The 23,986-nt window shown below is 33.4% G+C and overlaps 1 protein-coding gene across 4 annotated transcripts in view; it reads right to left on the bottom strand.

The window, feature by feature from the left end:
- LOC107626019 overlaps positions 8,140-23,986 on the bottom strand; it is a 60,026-nt gene continuing 44,179 nt past the window's right edge. For 2 of the 4 annotated variants that reach the window (XM_021116371.1, XM_021116372.1), the window contains exons 8-12: positions 13,466-14,113; positions 12,213-13,058; positions 11,009-11,752; positions 10,057-10,899; positions 8,140-8,466 (exon numbers count right to left, since the gene is read on the bottom strand). In XM_021116371.1, the coding sequence (XP_020972030.1) occupies positions 8,458-8,466; positions 10,057-10,899; positions 11,009-11,752; positions 12,213-13,058; positions 13,466-14,113 (3,090 nt within the window). In that variant the 3' untranslated portion in view covers positions 8,140-8,457. The remainder of the gene's footprint in view (positions 8,467-10,056; positions 10,900-11,008; positions 11,753-12,212; positions 13,059-13,465; positions 14,114-23,986) is intronic. The other 2 variants (XM_021116373.1, XM_016328784.2) reach the window with 2 other exon arrangements.

Below are 23,986 nucleotides of genomic sequence, written 5' to 3'. Positions count from 1 at the left end.
GATTTAGAGATAAATAAAGATTCATACTTTATAAATTTTAAGATTAATTTAATTATTTTTTAAAGTTAAGGATTATTTTGGCGAGGAGATGAAAAAATTTCAAAGATCAAAATAAACATTATAGATATCTCATCATCTCTCATTGCTTCTCCTTCTATCTTTTCATTCGGAAATATATTGGACGAGGAAGAAAAAGATCGAAATAGGTAAGCGGAGTGGGGGATCTTTTAAGATCCAACATGACTAATTCTTTCATCGTAGATAAAAAGCAAACGGCTGATCAATATTTTTATGTTCATTGTGAAATTTAAATTCTCAATTTTTTTAATAGGAGTTTAAATTAAATATTGAAGAGCCACTAGATCATTTTTACGATATTTTTTTTGGGATAATGTAACTATTGATATTTGAGTTTTTTTTAAACACCATTAATTTGACCCATTTCTACTAAACATTGAAAAAAAAATTGAAGACACAGGTGGTGCAGAAATTGATAATTGAGAATCATAAATAATTTGATAAGTTTGATTAAATTATTAATTTTTCATGAATGAATATAATTGCATGTGAATTAAAAAAAAACTAAGATATTATAGTAGAGAATTTCTTTTCATTATTGGAATTCAAATCCAATACCTTAATTATTGGAGACCAAAGCGCTTATATAAATTCACAGGAAAAGCCTTAAAGCCAATGTCATTTTATAAAATTTGATTATATTACGTATACACAATTTTTTATTTAAATAAATTAAAAAATATTTTATTTATCAAAATAAATAATTTTAAAAATTATTACAAAAAATAAATTTATCTCGTTTGCACTATAAATAAGATTAAAGCAAGAAACGTTTTTTGTTTTCGTGGATAACCTATCAGAAGGGGTGAGCATTCAATGGTTATTCTGGGAGGTTTATTCAGAGAAGGACAAGTGATGACGTCTATTTGTCGAGAAAAATATAGGAAAAAACCCTTACAGATTTGTGTTTGCAGGGTTTGCTTACAAAAACATGCACAAAGAACTATCAACAATTTGGATGGATGGGTGATTTATAGAATAGCAAGTGTTACAGAAGCAAAGTATGAAAAATGTGACGATGCAAGCGCAAGCAGAAGATTTTCAATGCAGCAACATGGAAGGAAGGATGGACAACAAAATAACGAAAAGAGTAGAACATAAACGGTAAAAAGGCATGAGGGAGAAAGAAAGTGAATGTCACTGTCGAATGGAATGGGAAAATTCTTCAAGACTGCTCTCGTTAGACAAGAATATGACAACAAAACATACAAACATCAAGATGCCAAAAAACAGTAATGGCAACCGAGAAGTGTAGAAAAAGAAGAGGAGGCGGGAGTTGTATTAGGTGAAGTTAAAGGCTATGTGGATGAAGGGATGATGGAGAAACTAAAAAAAAAAAAAAAATTTTTAGTTTGTGAAAAATATGAAAAAGACATTGCAATAATCTTTTGAGAAGTGCTGACAAATTTTGTAATTTGTAGTTATCAATTAACTATTATCAGTATTTTTAATGGTGTGAGATACATCTAATGATGTGAAATTATTCACTTTCCTTTTGATGGTTAAGTGTCGACCAAATTTTAATAAAAATGCTGACCTTAGATTTTCTCTAATCTCTTTTTGTTTTTACTTAATCTGGATAAATAAGGAGAGTCCTTGTGAAGTAAACAGAACTAGAAAGGTATACATCGAAAAATATGACATGCCTCTACATAGATGGAACGAGAATAACTTCTACAGTGTAGCTTCAGTATGGAAAAACGTGATTCAAGTGGATAAAAACTCAATAGGTTTGAAGTAACAATATTCATTATTGTCATCACATGGAATGCTCAAGAAGCTAGAGGGAGAGAAGTTTGATTTTCTTTTTATAAAAGAACGAGTGTCAATTGATGATAGTATCAATTACATCAGAATTTTCGAAGACGACTAAAGAGGTAAGTATCCTGAAAAAATGAAGAGACATTTACAAAGGCATGAGGCAGAAGTAGATGATGAAGGAGAAGATGTGGAGAGGATTGGAGAGTATAATGAGGTGATGGGTGCAAAATATGAAATGCAAATGATGATGCATGGTGAGAAGAAGGGGAGATTATCTAAACTTACAACACATGAAAAACTCAATGCCAAGTCAAAATTCTATTTCTACAAGATACCTTATGGATGATAGAAAATCTGAGAAGGTGATAAGAAAAACTCAAATGGATTCTCATTTTGGCACAAATAAAAAAGACGGATTAGAAAAAGAAAAAAAAAGACAATGAGAATCAAAGAGACAGATAATAAATTTTTCTTTGACTCGCAATACCCACCGGTCTTTGAAAAAGTTATACAAAAAAAGCTTTTCTTGAAAATCAAGATGAAGATACAAGATAGGGAGGAAGTTTGGATCAAATGGTTGCAAAGGTGATAAAGAGAGAATCAATGGTATTGTAAGAAAAGAAAAAACAAATGACGTTAAAGATATAAGAGGAAGAAGGAAATCAACAAAGAAAAGAAAATCTCTAAAAAGTCTCCATAAAAGAAGAAATAGAATCGTAAAAGAGAAAAGTCGGAGAAAAAAACACATTATAGATATTAGATGAGTCCCTTACTACCAAGGACTTCAAATTACGGAATATGCAACAGAAATGAGCCTCCCTACATTTCTTGAAAATATAGGCTTTCTCCAAGTTTCAAATATTTTACTTGAAAAGAAAAAAAAAACATAATTATTCGTTGTTTATGACAAAAGCAATTGAGATTAGTTTTGAATTAAATTGCAATTATTAAATTGTAATTCTCTAACACAATCTGTGAATAACTAACAGCCTTTTTCTGTGAGGGTGAGTTCAAATAAAACATCCCAACTATATGGTATACAAGAATCATTGCAGGGGATAATACAAAGTTGCGTCATGATATTAAAGGTATTACGAACATTTCCTTTCAACACATTCACCCGAGTAATTAACGGCTTATCCGAGAAGAATGCTTCTATATACTTGGCTTAAGAGTTCACACATTTATGGTTGTTAACTATTAACATCACATAAATATATCTGCATGTGAGAGTTATTACCATTGACCATATATTCTAAACGATATATTTTAAAGTAAGAGAAAGTATGGAAAGCTAATTTAATTAGTATACAATATATACAATAAGAATATTTTTATAATTAAAATTAAATAATAATTAAATTAATTAATTATTATTTATTTTCAAAGTGGTCCCTAAGATTGGTCGAGTTACCCATACTTGTCCTTGACTTTCAAAATTTCCTAACAGCATCCCTGACATTCAATTCCAGGACCCATAGTGGCCCTGCAACCCTTTCCGGCGCCAAGTCAGCAAACGGAGGGATGATCTGGCACCTCCAATGCCACGCTGGAGCCAGCAACGACAAGCTGACGTGGCAAATCTGAATTTTGTACCCAATCTGGTCTCTGGTCCCATTAAAACCCTAAAAGCTAAGATCATCCTCTTCATCGCCTGAGCTTCAAACTGCTGCTGCTGATTCCTTCTCAGATCATCCTCTTCATTGCCTCCAGCTCCAGGTAATAACACATACAGATCATATGCCTTCCATTTCGATCTGCCATTTCTCTGTTTCCTGATTGCTAGCTGCTGCTACCATAATATGAATGTAACTTGGCTAAATTTCAGTTTCCTCTAAAACTGTAATCACTCAATACTAAAAACTATAAGCTGCCGCTGCTTTTGTCAGTTTGCAATTGTTTGATGTAGCATTGCATTGTGTTACTTACTGTAAACATGTGCTGCAAATGCAAATGAAAAAGGTGACAAGGCTTCCTTGATTCCTCACTCTAGACGGCCTGCACTCCCCTCTCTGCAAATACCCTCATGGTCATTAGATGCCGCATTATCTTCTTTCGCAAAGACGGATGGTCCTTCCACATCCACCTACTTCAAGGACCCTCTCTCTTAATGGTAAAGGTTCATTCTCTCCATTGTCAAAGGTTGCCCACTCATTACCGGTTACTCCAATCGCATCTTTGGGTCAAGAAAGTGTACATGGCAGACATCTGGGATGTGCTTCTGATTTAAATGTATGTCTCTTTTCTTCAATCAAGGCAACTGTTTTCATACAACGCTTGCTAAAATTTTTTACATTTTGTATGTTAAACTGGTATATGATTTTAAACTATGCTGCATTGATGAATATTTCCATTCTTGTATAGACAATGGTTGTCAAGCAACATATAACTCGATCACTTTCGGTTCCAGTTGATGCCAAAGCCAGCAAATTGAGGTGCACTCAGTCTACGGTTTTTGGATATCCCAATTATAATGTAAGTTAAATATATGATATTTTGTTAATTTGTTCTTGCCTACTTCATTTCATCATCTTTTATTGGTTCATTTCAGACAAGAAAAAAGACTTGGTATGATATGTTTGTTTGGGCTGACATTATTTAAGAGGAAAGTGCTGGAATAGCAGATTCTGATAGAGTCAATGGTAGAATGAAGATGAACCTAGCATGGAGGGTTCGGAGGTTGGAAAATGACGTAAGAAGTCAGAAATTCATGACCAATTTGTTGATGGTAGCTGTGTTTATGATGGTAGTGTTTCTGTTAGTGATGTGTGACAAATTTTGAAGAAAAAATTATAGAAGGATTCATGTGTAATGTAATGTAATGGAATATATATTGTGTAAAAATATTTGAATGGAATGAATAAAGAGTAATTTGTGGTATTCCTGTGACTTACACTTGATTCAACAAAACTGAGTTATATTTAAATAGGATTACAATAAGCAAGTTAAACAGCAAACTGGATTTATATTAAATTAGTTATCAGAGTTGAACAAAAAAGATGCATAACCAAGCATCATGAGTATTAACATCAAAAGATCCACTGTGATATCAAAATAACCAGGACTGATCTTAGTAGTCATTGTCTAAATTTTAACAAAACATTAAAGGCCTAATGCCACATACTAATTTTCATAACCTCCCTAAACACATCTAACTAATTTCTTCAAAACAGGTAGGTTGAGACAACTCAAGTTCTACTGGTTGGACATCACTGGCTGCTGAAACAATAGGTGCTAAATCAATAGGTTGTACATTTTCTCCTTCACCTTGTTGGTTCATTTCATCAGAGGTAGCAACGCATGTTTGGTCGGCTGTTGGATCTCCTCCCCCTTCGCCCTCTTTGTTTTTTGTAGCAGCCTCAGCCTCAGCCACAGCAGCAGCAGCTGCTGCTGTATCGGCCAATCTCTTCTTTTTGCAACCTCTCTTGGTGTGACCTTTATCACCACAATAACTGCAAGTAAAATTTTCAAGCTGCCTTTTCAAATGAGTGTTATCGTTGAATGTTTTTATTTGCCCTGTTTCTGTCATCTCTAGCACAAGTGTGATCATTGTTGAATGTTTTTATTTGCCAACAAGTATCTTCATGGTCTCTTGAGGCATACATCAGCCATGGACATTCCTTTACTTTACATACAACTCTCACTCTTTTGCTATAAATTTTTTTTCAACCTAAGCCTCTTTTCTTCCTGAATTGTGTACTCCCTAATAGCCTATTTGAACTCCCATTTGGTAGTGAATTTCATACCAACCTCCAGCACTAACTCTCCAAACCTTCCTCCATCTCTAAACAATGGACAACCATCATCTGAGTCAACATCTGTTATTTCCTCTTCAGAGTTGGGAGGGGTCTTCATCTCCTCAGAATGCCACGAATTAGCCCCATCAGAATCGGCACTAGGATCAAGTCCAAATTCTGCACCCAACAAAACCAATGTCAACTTCGCCATCTGAGACATCCTCCACTAGTCCATCATCTTCAATAACAATCTTCTCCTTAACAAATGCAGAGGCAGATGCATGTTTAAACTTAAGAGAACTCCTCCAACCTTTGACAGACACAAACCCTTCATCTGAATAATGATTTTCTTCAAAATGCATGTTGATAAATCCCCCATCAACTTGAATTTTCAGTGTAAGATTTAAAATTGTTCAGAGATGAAAACCCAAATTCAAAAACCAGTTTAAAATTGCATAGCCCTAACCCTATCAACATCATCCCCTGTTCCATTCATAAAAAAACAGAGCACCCCAACAACCCAACCCAACGTATAAGCAATCAAAGAAACTCTAGAAAAAATAGTTGCAACAAAGCATAAAGGTTCTCCATTTACAAGAACACCAGCACCATAGAGTACAATCATACATGCATTCTAAAAATAAATTAAAAAAAATTAAAGCCACTAAACCCCAACATTAACGCTTACCTTGGCTAAGAACGAGAGGAGAGCAACCTCATTCCTTTGAAACACGATTCCACTCTAACCTAGCCGTGGGTTAGTTCAACTTGGGTGATGAATGATTTCAGAAACTTTTCACTGGCACCATTGATTAGAGATGAAGAAGAATGATGGAGGTAGAGAAGAAGATGAATATTTTGTATGGGGTAAAACTCGTTTCTGCTCCTTCATATACAAGTCACAGCGTTTTTTTATTTATTTGGGCGCTAAAGAGGGAAACAACGTCGTTTAGAGAGGGTCCAGCGTGGCAGCGAGGGTGCCACCATGGCACTCCGTTTGCTGAGTCATCACCGGAAAGGGCTGAGGGACTACATTAGTGCCCGGATCTAAATCTGGAGGATCAGTATAGGTAATTTTAAATCTCGAGGACTAAAATGAGTAATCGCGTGAATCTCAGGGACCAAAATAGGGTTTTAGTCCCAAATAAGGATTCAAAACAGTGAACAACGCAAAACTGCATCCCTCTCCCCCATTTGAACTAAGTTGCTTCTCCCCCATTCTCATCTTCTCTCAAAGGTGTCGCGTTGCCACCCACAACACCGCCGTCGTGCATAGCTTCGAGAGACGCCGCTGTGCACACCACGGACGACCGAGCAGCACCATCGCGAAGGTTGCGTCGTTCGCACAGCCCTGAACGTGCCAGTCGGAAATCCCCTCCCCCAGCTGGCGACATTTCACCTTCCGATGTCTTCATTCGTGTCACATAAGGGACATACTAGTGTGATATTTTCATATGTCCAGCCTCCGCCGCCCAGCCTCTTTGCGAATGTCCGACAGCGCCGCATCAACTCCGGACAGCCTCTTTCGCGCTGCCCACCCGCCGCCAGCTGTGCAGTCTCCCCCACAGCCAGTTTGATCATGGTTGCTTCTTCTGTTTATTCATCTCCTTCTTCTTCTCCTTCAATGGCCAGTTTAAGATGGTTATTTTAGTAGGTATGCGGATGATTATTTTATTTCCTATGTAGATGATTATTTTGATTGGATTGGGTTTAGTTATATATAATTAAAATATGTTAGATGTCAATTCATTAGGTATAGAGATGATTATTTTTATCCTTAAGTGGATTGTTATTTTTACTAGGGATGAAGTGGAACGATTATTGATGAAAGTGGGGTAGCAGTTGGTTGAAAAAGAAGAAGGTATTGGAGTGAAATACTTCGCTAAATTAGAATTTGGGATGATTATTTTTTTTAAAATAACTAACTGAATTTTTTAAAAATTTAAAATTTGATGTAAAATAACAAAATGAAAAATATTTTATTATTTATTCCTATTGGACTAAATAATTAGCCCATTGTATCTCGTTGTCTTCCTAGCAGAATTCAGTAAGTAAAACTGTAAAAGTAGCACATCCTTTGAGGAGTCAAAACCTCATTATCCATTCTTATTACTTTCTTAATAGTTCTTTAGACTTTAGGAACATTAGGCTCATCTTCAAACAAGCAGCACCACCAAATTTAACATCCTTCAAACACTTTGTTTTTCACCAATTGCTTCTCATCAATAAGACCCCCTCTCCCAACATTCACAATGAATCCTTCTAATTCCCAATGCCAACATCCCTTGCCTGTTAAATTACTATGTACCTTATTTGGGCAATGACAAAAATTCAGGGCAGTATGGTCTGCGTATTTAGTTCATGTTGCATTGCTGCCTCTATCCTGTATTCATTTTCCCCCACTTTGGATTTATAAATTGAATCTTTGGTTTGATACTTTGGCTTGTCTAGCCGAATAGATGAGGACCTATGACTTACTTTCTAAAAGAATAAGTAATGTTTTCACTTTAGAAGATTATATTCAATTTTAAAAGAAATAATATACCATAACAAAATAAGAAAATGTTGAAAACTTAATCACTCCTGTATTCACATAAAATGTCACGTTTAACACACTGTTATCATCCATTATCCATGAGTTACAATGCAATCACATTTCACACACACACATGGCTACACTAACATAGATCATCCTCAACCCTTTTTTTGTCTTTTTTTTTTTTTAACTTTTTTAATTTTTTTTAGTGTTTTTTTTTTTTTGAAAAAAATAATACAACATAAAAGAAGTCAAATTGACAATATTCCTTCCTCTTCATAAATGTCTTGTCCATGTGGGTATCCTCATTTTGTCTCTAACTTCATTACTGGAATTAGATTCCGCCTAATAAAACTGTTAATACAACAGTGTTAATTTAAAAAAAGATCAAATAAAATTGAAAATTTGAAACTTAAGTAATATATGCAGTAAAAAAATGATGGTAATATAACTCTCAACCTTAATTTGGGATCTATTAGAAAGGCAAGAAGACAAACACAAAGGATTTTGTTTTGGACAATAATAATAACAACAACAACAATAATAATAAATTAATAAAATAAATGACCATTTGTACTCATGAAAGATGAAAATGCTGACATATATACCCACACTAAATCGAAACTAAACTTGTACCTACGTAAGATGTCCTCCGTGTGACAAAAGTACCCTAAGTGGCACTCCAACTCTCCAAAAACAAGGTACTTTTGTCACACGGAGGACATTTTGCGTGGGTACAAGTTTAGTTTTCATCTATTATGAGTACATATGTCAGTATTTTCATCTTTTATAGATACAAATGATCATTTATTCTAAATTAATAATAAAAACCAAATTTTTGCTTTGAACCTTTTCCAATCATTGCCTCAACATAGTTAAAAAATAAAATTAATAAAAGAAGAACAAAGAACAAATTAAATAGCACTTTAAGGTTTAGTCACAGTATTATTACTCTCATTAAGTGCATCCAGGATCCAAGATTCAATAAGGAAGTGGATTATTTCGGTATATACTATTTAGTCCTATACAATTAATTAATGAAGTATTTTTTTCTAAAATTTAAATACCAGAATAGAAACTATGTAACTAGTTTTATTTTCTAACAAAGATACTTAAGACTTAACCTAAAGTGAATATTCATCCTGCTAATGTTTTAAACTTAATTAAGAATAAATAAGGTTAACTGATGATTGGGTCAAGATCAAGCAGATATATACGTTTAGGTTTACTACTTGAAGGGATTTTAATACTGGTATATAATAAGTAAAATTTAGGATTAACAAAATAAACCAATAACTCTGTATTGAGGTTGGAAGTGATTACTGAATCCAAAAGCATTTGTGTAATAATGGGAAGTATAAGAAATAATGAATGATGTATGCCGTTCCAACCAAATCTAACTAATTAATTAATCATTTCTCTCAGAGAATCTAGTGGCTAAGACTTCAACTGAATAAAAGTCATAAAACTTTGAGTAGAAACGTAATTCCATATGATCTTATGCAACATTACCATCTTTCCTCTTGGTAGCTCTGACCATCATTAACATAACTAAGGAGTTTGTTGAATTTGAAACACTCATAATGGGGTGTGTTGTTAAATAAGCAACTTAATTTGATTTACGCAAAAAATAATTATAGTATTTTACTAATCAAACTAAGTATGTGCCACCTTAATTAATTTTTTTTGTTGAGCAAACTGACACAAAACATTCTTGACTTAGTGGCAACTCTCTTTTATGTATGCTTACATCTGTGACCAATATGAATAAGGAAAAATGCATGACATATCAACTTAGTCTCTTAGTTAGCATGAATGTGTAAACAAAAAATGTACTCTAAATTGTTTTTAACAAATTTAATGATTATGCACAATGCACAAAAGAGAAAGGAAACTTTAGGTGGATCAGAACTTCAACTAAAGAGAAAGGAATACAATACATACCATTCCTTCAAATGCTTTCGGTATAGCAGAGTTGAGATCAACTTCCAATAAAACTGGATCTTTATCCTCCTCAAATTCAACTTCTGTCCACCTGTTGACACTAACAGCACCTGCACAAAAGCTCTCCATCTTTTGGCAATCGATTAGTGAGAATTTGTCCAGTAATGGAAATTTTAAGGCAGTGTTTCCATTGTAAAACCTTCCAAGGTTTGGTAGGGAGCAAAGGGACAGAGTTTTCAATTCAGGAAACACTATTATCTCTTCTTCAACAAGCTCTGATGACTCTTCTGTCTCTTTTGACACTATCTCTTCTAATGATTCACAATCTTTTACTGACATGTTCTTCAGTTGATGCAAAGTTCTGCTTGTTGAAGGTGTGAACAAACTCACAAGACCATTGCATTCTGATATGTTCAATTCTATTAGGCTGGAGAACGATACCTTGCTTGGTACTATGCTCCTCAAACAATGACACTGGTCTATTAGCAACTTTTCAAGATTTTTAGAAATGAGATCCATCCATGCATATTCTAATCCAATGGACTTCAGTTTAGACAGCTTAATCAACTGCAAACATTTTAAATGAGGAAGAATTCCTTTGCCGTCGTCCATGTTGGGACTCTGAGAGTAGAATATCTCTTTGAAAGAGCTACAATTCACAGCAAGATTTTCTATGTTTGGAAGCTGTCCGAGTACTTCATATGAAAAAGTATCTGAATCATCATGAAAACATTGCAATTGAAGAGCTTCTAATTTTGAAAGGTTGTTCACATGAAACTGTCCATGCAACATCATCATGATCTCCTCCTTGCTGACTGCTAGAAACTTCAAGTACGGGATTACCTACAAGGGAAAAAAATATTATCAATTCAGCATACTACATAAATGATAGTCAAAATAATCAATAAGACATGGATGTATTAATGTCATAAAGATTAACAAGACATGAAACCTTTTCTGGCAAGAAAATGGCTTCATTCTCTGCTTGTGGACATTGAAATTCCTGAGACTCAAATTGGAATATCTTCAACTTTTCACAGTGGAATAAGTGCACTTCCTCTAGCTTGGGGCATTCTAGCTTGTGCGGAGCAGGGTAAAAACATTTTAATTCTGGCAAAGACCACAATTTTATGGAGGTCATGCTTTGCAATGCAAACTCTTTAGGAGCTCCTTCAACAACTACTTCATCCTTTGTAACAATTTCCACCAATCTATCACACTCGATTACTTCCAGTTTCTCAAGTTTATTTAGATTTTCAGCTACAGATGTTGGAAATAACCTTTGAAGGTTGTTGCATCCATGAACATAGACTTCTTGAAAGCTCTGAAAGTAACTAATTTGTTGAGCAGGATCTGAATCCCAAACATGTTCAAGATTTGGTAGCTGCTCAATAGTCAATTTCTTTAAGCCAGATCTTAAAGGATTGATCATTGTGTCTTTTGCTTCATGTGTCACTTCAAATATTTTTTTCACGGAATCACATTGTCGCACTACCAACTCTTCCAATTTGCATAGCAAACTGAGTATGTGAGAGGGTATTACAATAGACGTGATGAATTCACATTTTTCCACAATCAAGATCTTCAATCTGATGAAGCACAAGGATGGAACTCGAAATGGATCATTCCATATTCCATGTATCATTGGGTGTTCGCTGAGCTTCAAGTCCTTTACTTCCCTCACAAATTTTGCAACCTGTGCATGAAACATAACAAAAATGTTAAATTAATCGGTCCACATGTTAATTGACTACACAAAATCTAGTATTTTGACCCAACCTTAATTCTCATTACGTATACGTTTTTTATTACATCCTTTTTAGAAATTAAACATCTTATATCTTCATAAATTTTTCTGTTTTCCACTTAAAAAAGTCATATCATCAATTAAAACTATCACATAAATTTTTTGCTTTTATATCTTGAGTATTCATACAAGATTTAACTACTCAAATATGTTCTTCTAATTCTCGTATAATCTTATTATTCTAACTAGAAACCTTATTATTCTAATTCAGTTAAAGAATAAAGATTGGTAAAGTAAATAATTTTTTCTCATTACAAATTAGTATTTGTTGTTATAAACACTTAAAATGTATTGAGAAAAGTTTGTCTCTCAAAGAAAAGTAAGAAAGGAAAAAAAAATACATACATACCTCTGTCTTGTAAGTGTTTCGTAAGGTAGAATTGAGATCAACTTCCAATGGGGTTCTATCACCTCTAAATGAGTCATCAAAGACTACTTCTGACAACTTGTTAGTATTGATGGTACCTTCACAGAAATATTCCATCCTGTTGCACTTAATCACTTTCAATTTCTCCAATGATGGAAAGCTTAAGGCAAAATCCCCATTGTAAAATCTTCTAAGGTTTTTTAAACTCTCAAATCGTAATTCTTGCAGTTGCTCAAATACTATCTCATCATGAATTGATTCTTCTCCTTCATTAGACATAATCCATTCCATGGATTTACAATTAGATATTTTCATCTCTTTAAGTTGAAACAGACTTTTAGCTGTTGCAGATGTGAACAAATATATCATGCTATCACATTCAGATACAGTCAAATGCGTCAGATTAGAAAAACAGACAGGAGAAGAAACTAAACTTGTTAAACCAGAGCAGCTTTTTACTTCTAAGGTTACCAGAGTTTTGAGAATTGATGATTCTAGTATCCAAGAGCATTCAAATCCTATGGAAATTAGTTCAGAAAGAGAAGCCAACTTCAATTCTTTAAGATGTGGTAGAAATTGGGTGCAATCCAAATTAGGCCTTTTAGAGCAAAATATCTCTTTGATAGAACTATTTTTCAGTTGGAGAGTTTTTATACAGGACACCTTTTGGAGAAATGTATATGGAAGTTCATCAGACTCAAGCTCAACATTAAAACTCTGCATATCAGGAACATTTATGTCGCCAAAGTGGCTTCCGTCACATTCTTCATGTCCAATCATCTTCGCTTCTCTTTCACCAAACAACATGTTGGTCAATTTAGGAGTAACCTGGACAGAGGAAATGAGGTCATCAATTCAAGTTGTTAGAGAAATAACTAAACCAAATGGACTTAATCTTAAATTATTAAAATTATAAGAATGAATACCATACAAGAGAAAAATATACATATAGCACAACAAATACTTTATATATTTGATAATTTTATTTTTGGAGGTGGGAACGAATATATAGACTCGTGATGCTGATCACAAGACATATCCACCAATATATTTTGAAAAAAGATAAAAAAAATATATAAAATACATTATTTTTACATATAAATCATACAGTAAGAAGAATTTATAGGCACTGTTATATAACACAATTCACTACCCATATTACAAGATATTTTAACCTATTTACCATTAGTAGTCTCATGTAGGAAATATAAAGCAATCGCATAATTAATAAGTACCTCTTTGAAAGAGACTTGGTCCTCAATTTGTGGATCATGACCATTCAGTGTCTTCATTAGGACACAATGCAATGAACAGTAAAAACAGTTGAAGCTTGGTAAATCCAACAGTGTCAATGAAGTCAAACGTGGGAGCTTAATAAGGTTTGAAATTGCTTCTTCTGGTGTTGTTTCAATCCCTGCAATGATTTCCACCAAGCCTTCACAATGTTTCAACTCTAGATTTTTAAGATTGACAAGATCCTTGCCTACTGATTTTGGGAACAAGCTTGTAAGGCTTTTACATGTATCAACATGCATTTCTTGTATAAGTTGAAAGTCGAGTACCCCGTCAGGATCTTCATTCCAAATGCTATCCAAATTCGGCAGCTTTTCAAGTACCAACTCCTTTAGCGAAAATTTAATTGGTAGGAGTGTCTTGTTTTTTGTTATGCATTTCACATCAAATATAGTTTTCACAGAACTACATTTTTGAACTTTCAATGTTCGCATGTTATTTAAAGAAGGAAGTAAATGAAGAGGTATTACTTCGGATAGAAATTCACATTGATGTACAATCAAGGACTCCAAATTACCAAAGTATGCTTCAGGAATTGGCATTGAGCCACGCCACATGTCTTGAAAATATAGGCTTTCTCTGAGACCAATCTACACATGAAAACAAAAATTCTGTCAAATCACAAGTGATATAATGAAGGATAATTAAAAAATGAAAATTTTGTATATCAAACCTCTTTCAAACTTTATATAGTAGATAAGTATATTGTTAGTAATGAAAATTATTAAAATAAATAATCTTCCAATATATCATGACATATCTTTTGTTTTGATTTTATGGACAAATTCTATTAGAATATCATATAGATTTAATTAGATGATAAATCATTTAAGTTGAAATGTTTATAGTTGAATTTTTATTCCACCCACTAAATATTACCATAAGAATTTTAAAAAACATTTTTTTTCATATATAGTGTCATAATTATTTACATGTAATACGTATTCTTTTAAGATCCTGCAAGTTACAAAAATATAATGATAAAAAAAAGTTATAAAGGAAGTCAAATAGAAACTGAATAAAGTCATAGAATTTCAAAAATACTGTAACCTCTCCTTATGAAAGTAAGGTTGTTATGTAACATTTGAATATAGAAAAGAGCATCTATCAAATAAAATATTGTAACCTTTCCTTATATATAATATAATATAATATACTAAACTCAGAATTTGTTTATTTTTTGTCTATTATTCTGATTATGTAGTTTATACTATGAGGGACATTTTTACTTTGAAATAATAAAAGACGTACTTTCTTGTTATTCATTTTGCGAATGGTGGTATCAACATCAGCTTCCCATTGGACTTCGTATGGATCATATTTGTTTCGTCCTGAGCGCAACTTGAGTGAATTTAGATTCATTATGTGGAAGTGGGGACAGAATGTTGTCATCCTCCAGAGTGTGTGGCCAAAGATGGATAAGTGTTGCAATGCTGGAAAATACAAAGTACGTTTGCCTGAGTATAACCATCTCAGCATTGGCAGCTCTTCCAGATGCAAAACCTTAAGCTGCTTAAATATTATGTTCTCATTAGATTCATCATCCTCTTTGCATATTATCTCTCGCATTGAATCACAATTGCTTATCTCCATATGCTTGAGTTGACTCAAACTTTCTGCTGTTGAAGATGTGAACACATACAACAAACCATCGCAACCACTTACAACCAATTTCGTCAGACTAGAGAAAGACACCTTGCTTGCTACTAAGTTCTTTATATGATGGCAATACTTCACTTTCAATGTTTGGATATTATCAAGGATGGGGTGTATCCAAGAGTGCTCCAAACCAATGGATTTGAGTCCATCAAGAGCATGTAGCCTTAACCCTTTGAGATCGAGATGCGATAGGAGTTCAACATCATCAGCCTTAGGTTTTTCCTCAAATACCACCTCTTCAACCCTTTCTTCTTCTGACTTTTCAAATTCAAGTTTTCGAGATTTTACTTCCCAAGTCAACTTGGCGCCTCTCATATCAAATGATAATTTCTCCAGGCTCTGAAATAGGAGATTAACCTAACAAGCAACACAATCAAAATGGACTCGTTTTAAGAACAACATAAATTACTTTGCAGATCTAATAGTGAATAAATAATGTAATTTATATAGAACTATGGCTGGATTTATTTGTTGATTGCTCTAATTCTTAATCACTCACTAAACAATTCTAATAAACTTAGGTAACATTGATTAGACAAAGAAAAATATATGCCAACATTTTTTCACACAAATACTTTTTTTGAAAATTTTGTGGGATAGAAAAAATTTTCTGCAATTTATTTTTTCTATTCTATTAATTGCAAGCAGAAATATAAAGAAAATTGTAGGCAACTACCAATGGAAAAAATGAATAGATTTGTTTTGAAAACAAAAATTAAATAAGTTAAAATATATAGTACTCTGCACCTAATAATGAATAAATTATTTGATTCACATAGAACTTAAATAAATTGACATGCAATGATAAATTATATGAAATAGCAGGTTGGAGACAGAGTTATTTAATTGAATATATTTCATATTTTATAATGTTAAACATGACAAACTATGATATATATTGAGAAAAGGATAAATCATCAAAATATATTATTTTGCCACTTTTGTCGAAATAAATCACTTTAAAAAAAAATAAAAATATGACAAATATCAAATGATGAATACTCACTTCACCATCATATTAATATATACAATATTTTACCTTGTTGTCTTGAGCTCTTATATTTAAAAAAATATTACAAAATTTGTATTGCTCATCAATATTTACATTGAAGTTTCTGTTATATCTATGATATTGGACAATTTTTTTCTTAATTACGGCATTATTTAATTTTCTTATTCCTTAACAATGATTTTTGTTACGTTATATAAATTTTTATAATTGCTTGGTTAATGTAAACTGATTTCAATAAAACTATAGAATCGTCATAAGAAGTACCTGCTCGATTGGAAGTAAAACTTGTTGATCTACAAAAGCTTTCGCTTCTTGACAACTGAGTATCATCCATTTACAGACTTGTATATATAGTTCTTTTAGCTTCGGAAATTGAAGCTTTTGTAGTCCCGGATAAAAGTGTTTGAGCATTGGCAGCTCTCTAAGCACCAGTGAAGTCAAAGAAGGAAGCTCAAATGTTTTGGTGTCTCCTAATTCTGAGGTTCTTTTATCTTCTGCAAAGATTTTTACCATTTTCTCACAGTGTTCTACTGAAAGATTATTCAGCATGGCAAGGTCTTCAGCAATGGATGTTGGAAACACATATTTCAAACTATCACATTTGTCAATGCTCAAATCTTGCAGAGCAGAAAAGTGAATAATTTCTATTGAATCTATGTCCCATACATGTTCCAAATTTGGTAGATTCTTTAAAGATAATTTTTTTAAACGAGACAACCCCATTGCTTTTGTCACCTGCTTATTGTTACTCTCATCCATATTAAAGATGACTCGCACTCCATCGCAATCGGATACTTGCAGATATTCCAAATTCTTAAAGCAATGAAGCAAATGAGATGGAATTACATGCACAAGATAACCACATCTCTTCACAACCAAAGATTTTACATTCTCAAACTTGTTCACTTGCACCACAGTTTTGTCACACCATACTTGTTTTAAGTTTGGATGATTCGAAAGCTCCAAAGGAACCTATAAAATGATTGCGAGAAGAAAAAAGGGATCATTTCTTACCTTTTAAAATTACTGTCATTGAATTTTTTTTTTCTAAAAATAGTTACAAAGGTTTAGTTATAAAAGATAAGTATATATTTAAATGTATATATATATTCAAGCTTTTGTTAAGTTATATTTTAGCAAAGAATCAGAATATATATGAAGTTCTTCGACAAAAAATTTAAAATGACTTAACTAAAATCAAAATTAAAAAAGATAGATGTGTTAATATAAATTATAATATGTATATAAGTAAAAAATTATACAATTCAATAAATGAAATTAAAAACATTGAGAATATGAATAAAAATTTTCAATTGAATATAGTGCATGTCGAAATGACTAGTATAAAAAACAATACAAACTTGTAATTTGGTTCAATATTTAGGAACGTACCAAATCCAAGTAGAAGGGGATTAAGAACAAAGATATGGAAAATGAGCATTTAATTGTATAAATGAAGGAGCACCGAGTAGGCGAGTACCTTATACATTTGAATGGTGGCATTCAGGTCTCCTTTCCAATATCCTTTCTCTTCCTCACTGGCAAGTACGCTTTGTAGCTTGGGCGCTGTTATGTGCTTTGCGGTGAACGTTTTCATCTTGGGACATTCTGTCAGAGTCAATTTTTCCAACAATGGCACCGAAAACTCACAATTCGAGTTGCTACAGAAACTTGTGAGGTTGGTTAGGTCTTTAAGTTCTATATTTATCAAGTTGGCAAAGACAATTTGAATCCCCTCGTCATTTTCCTGCTCATCCTGGGTAACTATTTCATTTAATTGATCACACTTCTTTACCTTCAAGGTGGTGAGTTGAACCAAGCTCTTTGCTGTTGAGCATGTCATTAGAGTTTTCAATTCATGACAATAATATACTTCCAAGTATGTCAAGTGAGTGAAGGACACCGAGGAATGTGCCAACCTCTTCAATTTGTAGCAAAATAGTAAAATCAAGCGGTGCAGTGATCTCTGAAGAGCAGGATCTCTTTCAAATCCAATATCCTCCATCTTCCATGCATTCAAAGTTAATTCCTTAAGAAGTAATACGGTTCCCAATCTTTGCTTAGCTGCGGTGTTTCCACTTGGCACGAACTCTCTAATGTTAGAATCATAACCCAAGTACAAGATTTGTAGATTAGGAATGGTGTGGAGGAAGCAGTATAGAGTCTGGTCATGATGGCTCTGCCATGAGTAGAAGATTGTAAGCTGTTTCAAAGAGGTAAAGAGGTACTTGCGTGTGTTGCTCAGTAACCACTCTACTCCTTTAGAGTCAATAGTCAGATGCTCCAAGTTGGACATTACCTATATACATCAATTTATACAACTCATTATCAAATAAACTCCAATTACACCTATCCAAAACCCTTTACTCTTTGAAAGGGGAAATTTGTGTGCATAAATAAAATTTTGTTTTCTATTATGTGTATATTTTTTTTATGTCAAAGCAAATCAAACCACATACAATATAACAAGGGTTTCCATTGGCCCTCATTATTACAGAAACAATATTTTTACTACAACAAATTATCGGATATAATCTTTTTGTAAACATAAGAATTTTTCGAATATACATTTTTTTAAAATAAAATTATATTTTACAAGTAATTCTTTTCTTTGTTGATTTACAAGTTTACATAAAAAAAAAGGGGGTAAAACTAGGAAGGAGTATGGGAGTGATGTAATTAGTAAAACAAGGGAACTAAAGAAATTAGGCAAGCACCAGAATTACTGAAAAAATGTTAGAAATTTATTATTTTTTGTTGATATTTAATAACCTTCTAAATCTTAATTATTAAATTCTAAATTTTAATTTTTAATATTATAAAAATAAAGTGTATTATTGACTAATATTGTTAAAAAAAAATTAGCCTTTATATGCACATTTTCACATTGAAATTAATTTTTATCGTTATTATTTATGATTCTCTATATTTCAGCCTTTATATGACCATTATGTGGTGGATATGGACTGGAGAAGACAATCACATCCTAGGTTTTGGTAAGCACTCTTACCTTTTCAGCCGATAAGAATGCTCTTTCTTCTTCATTGCCACTTTCTGTTTTGAATATTTCCAGATTTGGACACGCAGTCACTGTCAGTTGCTTCAATTTTGGACACTCTACAATATGTCTCCCTTTGTACAAACATCGGATCCTTGGTAAGTTCCTAAATGACATGGAGACTACCTCTGGAAACTTCAATGTTGTTTCTGATCCTCCATCACATGCAATGATTTCTTCCAAATTATCACAAAATTCTATCGAAAAGCTTTCTAGTTTTCCCAGATCCTTGGCTATAGATGCTTGCAACACATTACTCAATGTCTTACATGAAGAAATCTCTATGCTCTGCAGATTTGTGAAGTTAACCACTCCTTTTGAATCTTCACTCCATACTTGCTTTAGATAAGGGAGATCACCCAAATCAATAACCTCCAATAATGCAGATTTATTTGTGTCATTTTGTTGCGAAGAACCTCTTATTTTAAAAATGAATTCCACCGACATGCACCCATGAACCTTTAAGCTTTTCAAATGCAAATACCAGCATTTCGTGTGATTAGGGAAAATGATTTCAAGCTTATCGCAACGTCTAATATCAACAGAAATGAGACTTGGAAATGAATCTGCACTGACTTCATCTTCATGTGGCCATATGTCTTTTAAAATCTCCATTCCACTCAACTGGATTTCCTCTAACTCAGGAAGGATACGAACCTGTTTTGATGTAATAAAAAGTTATTTTTCAATAAGAGTCAGGTAAACAATGATCAACATTAGCAAATAAATTGCATTGTATATGGCTAACTAGATTGGTGAGTAAATAATAAAATTATAATAATGTAACATGAACAAAACATATAAAATCTATTACAAACTTTATCATTATCTCACGCACCTTTGCATACTCATTCTTTTTTCCTTCTGTGATGAATAACTTTTCCATCAATGGACACCTACTTATAGAAATGCTTTTTAATTTATTGAGATTGCAAGCCACAGACAATGAACATAAATATGTCAAGTTACAACAGTCTTCCATAGTCAACTTTATTAAGTTATGAAACCAACTACTTGAAGGTGGATTGCTCCATATCTTGTGAATCTTGATTGAAAACAACTTCAAAGTTTCTAAGTTTGGAATTTCCACCTGCAGGAAAGAACCAAATACAAACTCTGTTACTCTATTTGAAATCATAGGTCTTAAAATGATAAATACATATTACTATAAGTTGGAAGAAAGCCATACATTTTCATTAAAGAGAGAAAATGAAGTTGTGGCACTCTGCTCATCCGTTGCTGGGACAATTTCCCTGTCATTGATATTGTAAAAACTGACAAATGATGGTAAATCTTGTAGTGCCAAAGAGCATAACTTGTGAAACTCAACCTTATTGTTGGATCCTTCTCCTTCCTCTCTAACAATTGCCTCTAAAGAATCACATTTAGAGACATCAATTGTTTCTAGACTAGTAAGAAATTTAACAATGAAAAGGAAGAATATGCTCTTCAATTGGGGGCACATTTTCACTTTGATTGTCTTTAGTCTAGAGAATGATGAATCTGTAACAGGACTACAACATATCTTCTTTATGTTAGTTAGGTTGAAGAGGCTAAGAAACTCTAAATTGGGAAACACATCTTGAGGTTGTGACAACTCCATTGAATTCACAATATATTCAATGTCTTTGTTATTTACTATCGACAAGTGTTTCAAATATGGAAATCCATCCAAATTTAGCTCATAAAATGCATTTTGAACTCCATGCAGATCTCCCAATAGCAAATTCTCCACTCCTTTGAATAACAACTTAACTCCTTTGAGAGAGTGAATATCCATTTCAGGTTCTAGCTGCAGTGCCAATGATCTTGAAGTTTCATATTTGTTGGGCATCTTGAAATCCCCAGTCGAAAGTGTCTCAAAGTCTCCAATCACAATCTTGTAATCATTCAACTCGTGAAAGAACAAGTCTGTTGGCAAAAACTCAGCATTGGGGATGCAAACATCTATAGTATTCAATTCATGCAAATGTTTTACCTCAGAAAGAATTGAAATTTGACTATGACTTACTTCTTTCTCCACATCCAGTTTTGTCAAGCTGTTTCTTATATGCAGTTCCTCCAAACTGGTGAAGCTCGATAAAGCAAGAGGTCGGGTAAATCTGTTTATAAAACAGTCACTAATGTCTAGCAACTGTAACTTGCATAAGCACTCTAACTCTGTTAGCCAATCTTCAATTCTAGATCCTGAAAGGCTAAGAATTCTTAAATTTTTTAGTTTATTTATAATTGACAAGTTACCAAGAGTGCATTTCTCCAAGCAAAGCATTCTGAGGTTTGCTAAGCATTCAATTGAAGATGGCAGATTTGATAGATGGATTCCTGATAATACTAATACTCTGAGATCTTCCATTCTTTCAAAAAATCTGTCTGGTATTTGCAAACTTGGATCATCATTGTCGATGTGGAAGAATTTGAGTTGAGGACAGTTCAAAACTTTTGGGAGTTCAACCATGATATGACTCTTGTATAGATGAATTCCAGTAAGCCTCTGAAGTTGCTTCTTGTCAGGCCAAAAATCTAGTTTTTCATTTCTCGAGATAAATACCTTGCGCTCCTTGCACGCTATGGATAGAGCAGCATCTCGAACTATATCATGCATCCCGAAATGATCAATAGAATTACAATCCAACATCAACCCTGAATCTTTTAACTTGTTGATTGATGATTTGGATATTCTGTCGTGAGCTTCCCTCAGTGTGTGGACACCTTTAAGTATGCCCAAGCCATAACAATACTTCACCAAGTCTGCAATTAGTGATTGATGACTTATTTGAGCAGAGACTAGCAAAATAAACTTGAGCTCCTCACTTGCTAGATGATCATAATTCTTCTTCACGTAATTCTCCATGTCCTCTCTTGCTTCATTTGGTTCTTGGTTTCCGAGTCTTTGTAGTTCATCTTTTAACTCCGACTCGCTCTTATTTCTTAACGACTTTCCGAGTATAAGAACAAGCATGGGTAACCCTGCACAATACTTGTCAAGCATATCGGATAACTCGGGATTTTCATTTGGTATTCCAACCACCCTCGTAAACAATGCTGAAGCTTCGCCAGGATTTAATTTTGTCACAAGGAAAGTTGACTTAACATTCATTTTAACACGCAAAACTTCTTCAAATCTTGAAGTGACCAAAATCTTGCATCCCTTGGTGTTGCCAGGAGAATTTTCATTTTTCACTCTTTGCTCTGTTGCCTCCTTTCTTTGATTGTGCATCACGTCACTTGAGACATTGTCATCATCAAATGGAATCCCTATCTTGTTCAAGTCCAGTTCATCCCAAAGGTCATCAAGGATCACAAGGGTATTCTTCTGCGTCAACACATCTCTCAAACGAGCTGCTCGCCTATCGTCACCTTCATTTGCAAAAGTCAATCCTAAATGGTCGGCGATATCTTGCTGAACTTTTCGAAGGTCTGGATCTTTCTTTACAGTTGCCCAGGCCACCTTGTCAAACAGTATTGTATTGCAAGTAGCTTGCTCTGCAATTTTGTAGAGCAGAGAAGTCTTGCCCACACCACTAGGCCCATGCACCCCAACCATCCTCACCCTCGAATCTTTTAATTTCTCCATAATCTTGTCGATTATACCCTTTCTCGATTCAAACTCATGATAGCTACCACCACACAGATTGCTATCCGCAATCTTTAGAACTTTTGGACCACCAGAAATTGCTTTTGTAACTTTGGAAAATTCCTTATTTAGATTGTCAATATTGGGTGCCAATATCTTCTTTGCTTTCCTGCCAAGTTGACGCCTGTGCCACAAGAAAGGCAGAGCCCCACTAGAACACCCTCCGCTAAAGCAACTTGTCTTGGATCTGAGGATTTTGTCATCGTGAAACTCCTTACTTTCTTCCCTCTTTTCCGACACCTCCTTAAGCCAGCCTTCAGTAGTTGGTGTGATTTCTTCTGCATTGTTTTTTGCAGTGTCAACAAGGTGCTTCACCGTTAGCTCATTCTTCTCAAGCTTATCATCGAGTTCTTTTATATTCTTAACATGATCTTCATAATTGATAATATAATCAAGCTGGCGAATACTCGCTTCCAGGAGTAAGTCGACCACTTTTTCCAACGGTTTACACACAAGGTTCCCCATTATTTTGAATTTTCTACCAATATACCTCCATCCTGTAAAGAAACGAAGAACATGCTGTAAAGAAACGAATCCACATGTTCTTAGTACCTTTGTTCATATATATTGGTTCATTTTTATTTGTAAAAATACAAGGACTAAGAATAATACAATAAAAAAATTCAATTCAAATTTGTTTTTGTCTTTTTCAGGTTATATTTGAAGATTATAGTATAAAAATGTAACAGAAAAATATAAAGAATATCATATATTCTAGTGTTTTAGGAAATTTATTATCTAACACATATATTTAGCAAACTAAAAAAAACTGTGGTCACCAATCAGATTCTCCAAATATTTGAATAAAAGATTAGTAAGAATATAGAGAAAAGAATAAGATGAATATCATATATTATAGTATTTTATGAAATTTATCATATAATACACATGTTTAGCATACTAAAAAAAGATTATAGTTATCAACCATATTTTTTTAAATATTTGTATACAAAAAACTGTAATCAGATTCTCCAAATATTTGAATAAAAGATTAGTAAGAATATAGAGAAAAGAATAAGATGAATATCATATATTATAGTATTTTATGAAATTTATCATATAATACACATGTTTAGCATACTAAAAAAAGAAAAAAGATT

The sequence above is a fragment of the Arachis ipaensis genome, chromosome B02 (genome assembly GCF_000816755.2).
Source record: "Arachis ipaensis cultivar K30076 chromosome B02, Araip1.1, whole genome shotgun sequence".
Lineage (NCBI taxonomy): Eukaryota > Viridiplantae > Streptophyta > Magnoliopsida > Fabales > Fabaceae > Arachis > Arachis ipaensis.
Note: the sequence above shows the minus strand (reverse complement) of the source record. Positions and strands in the feature narration are given on the sequence as shown.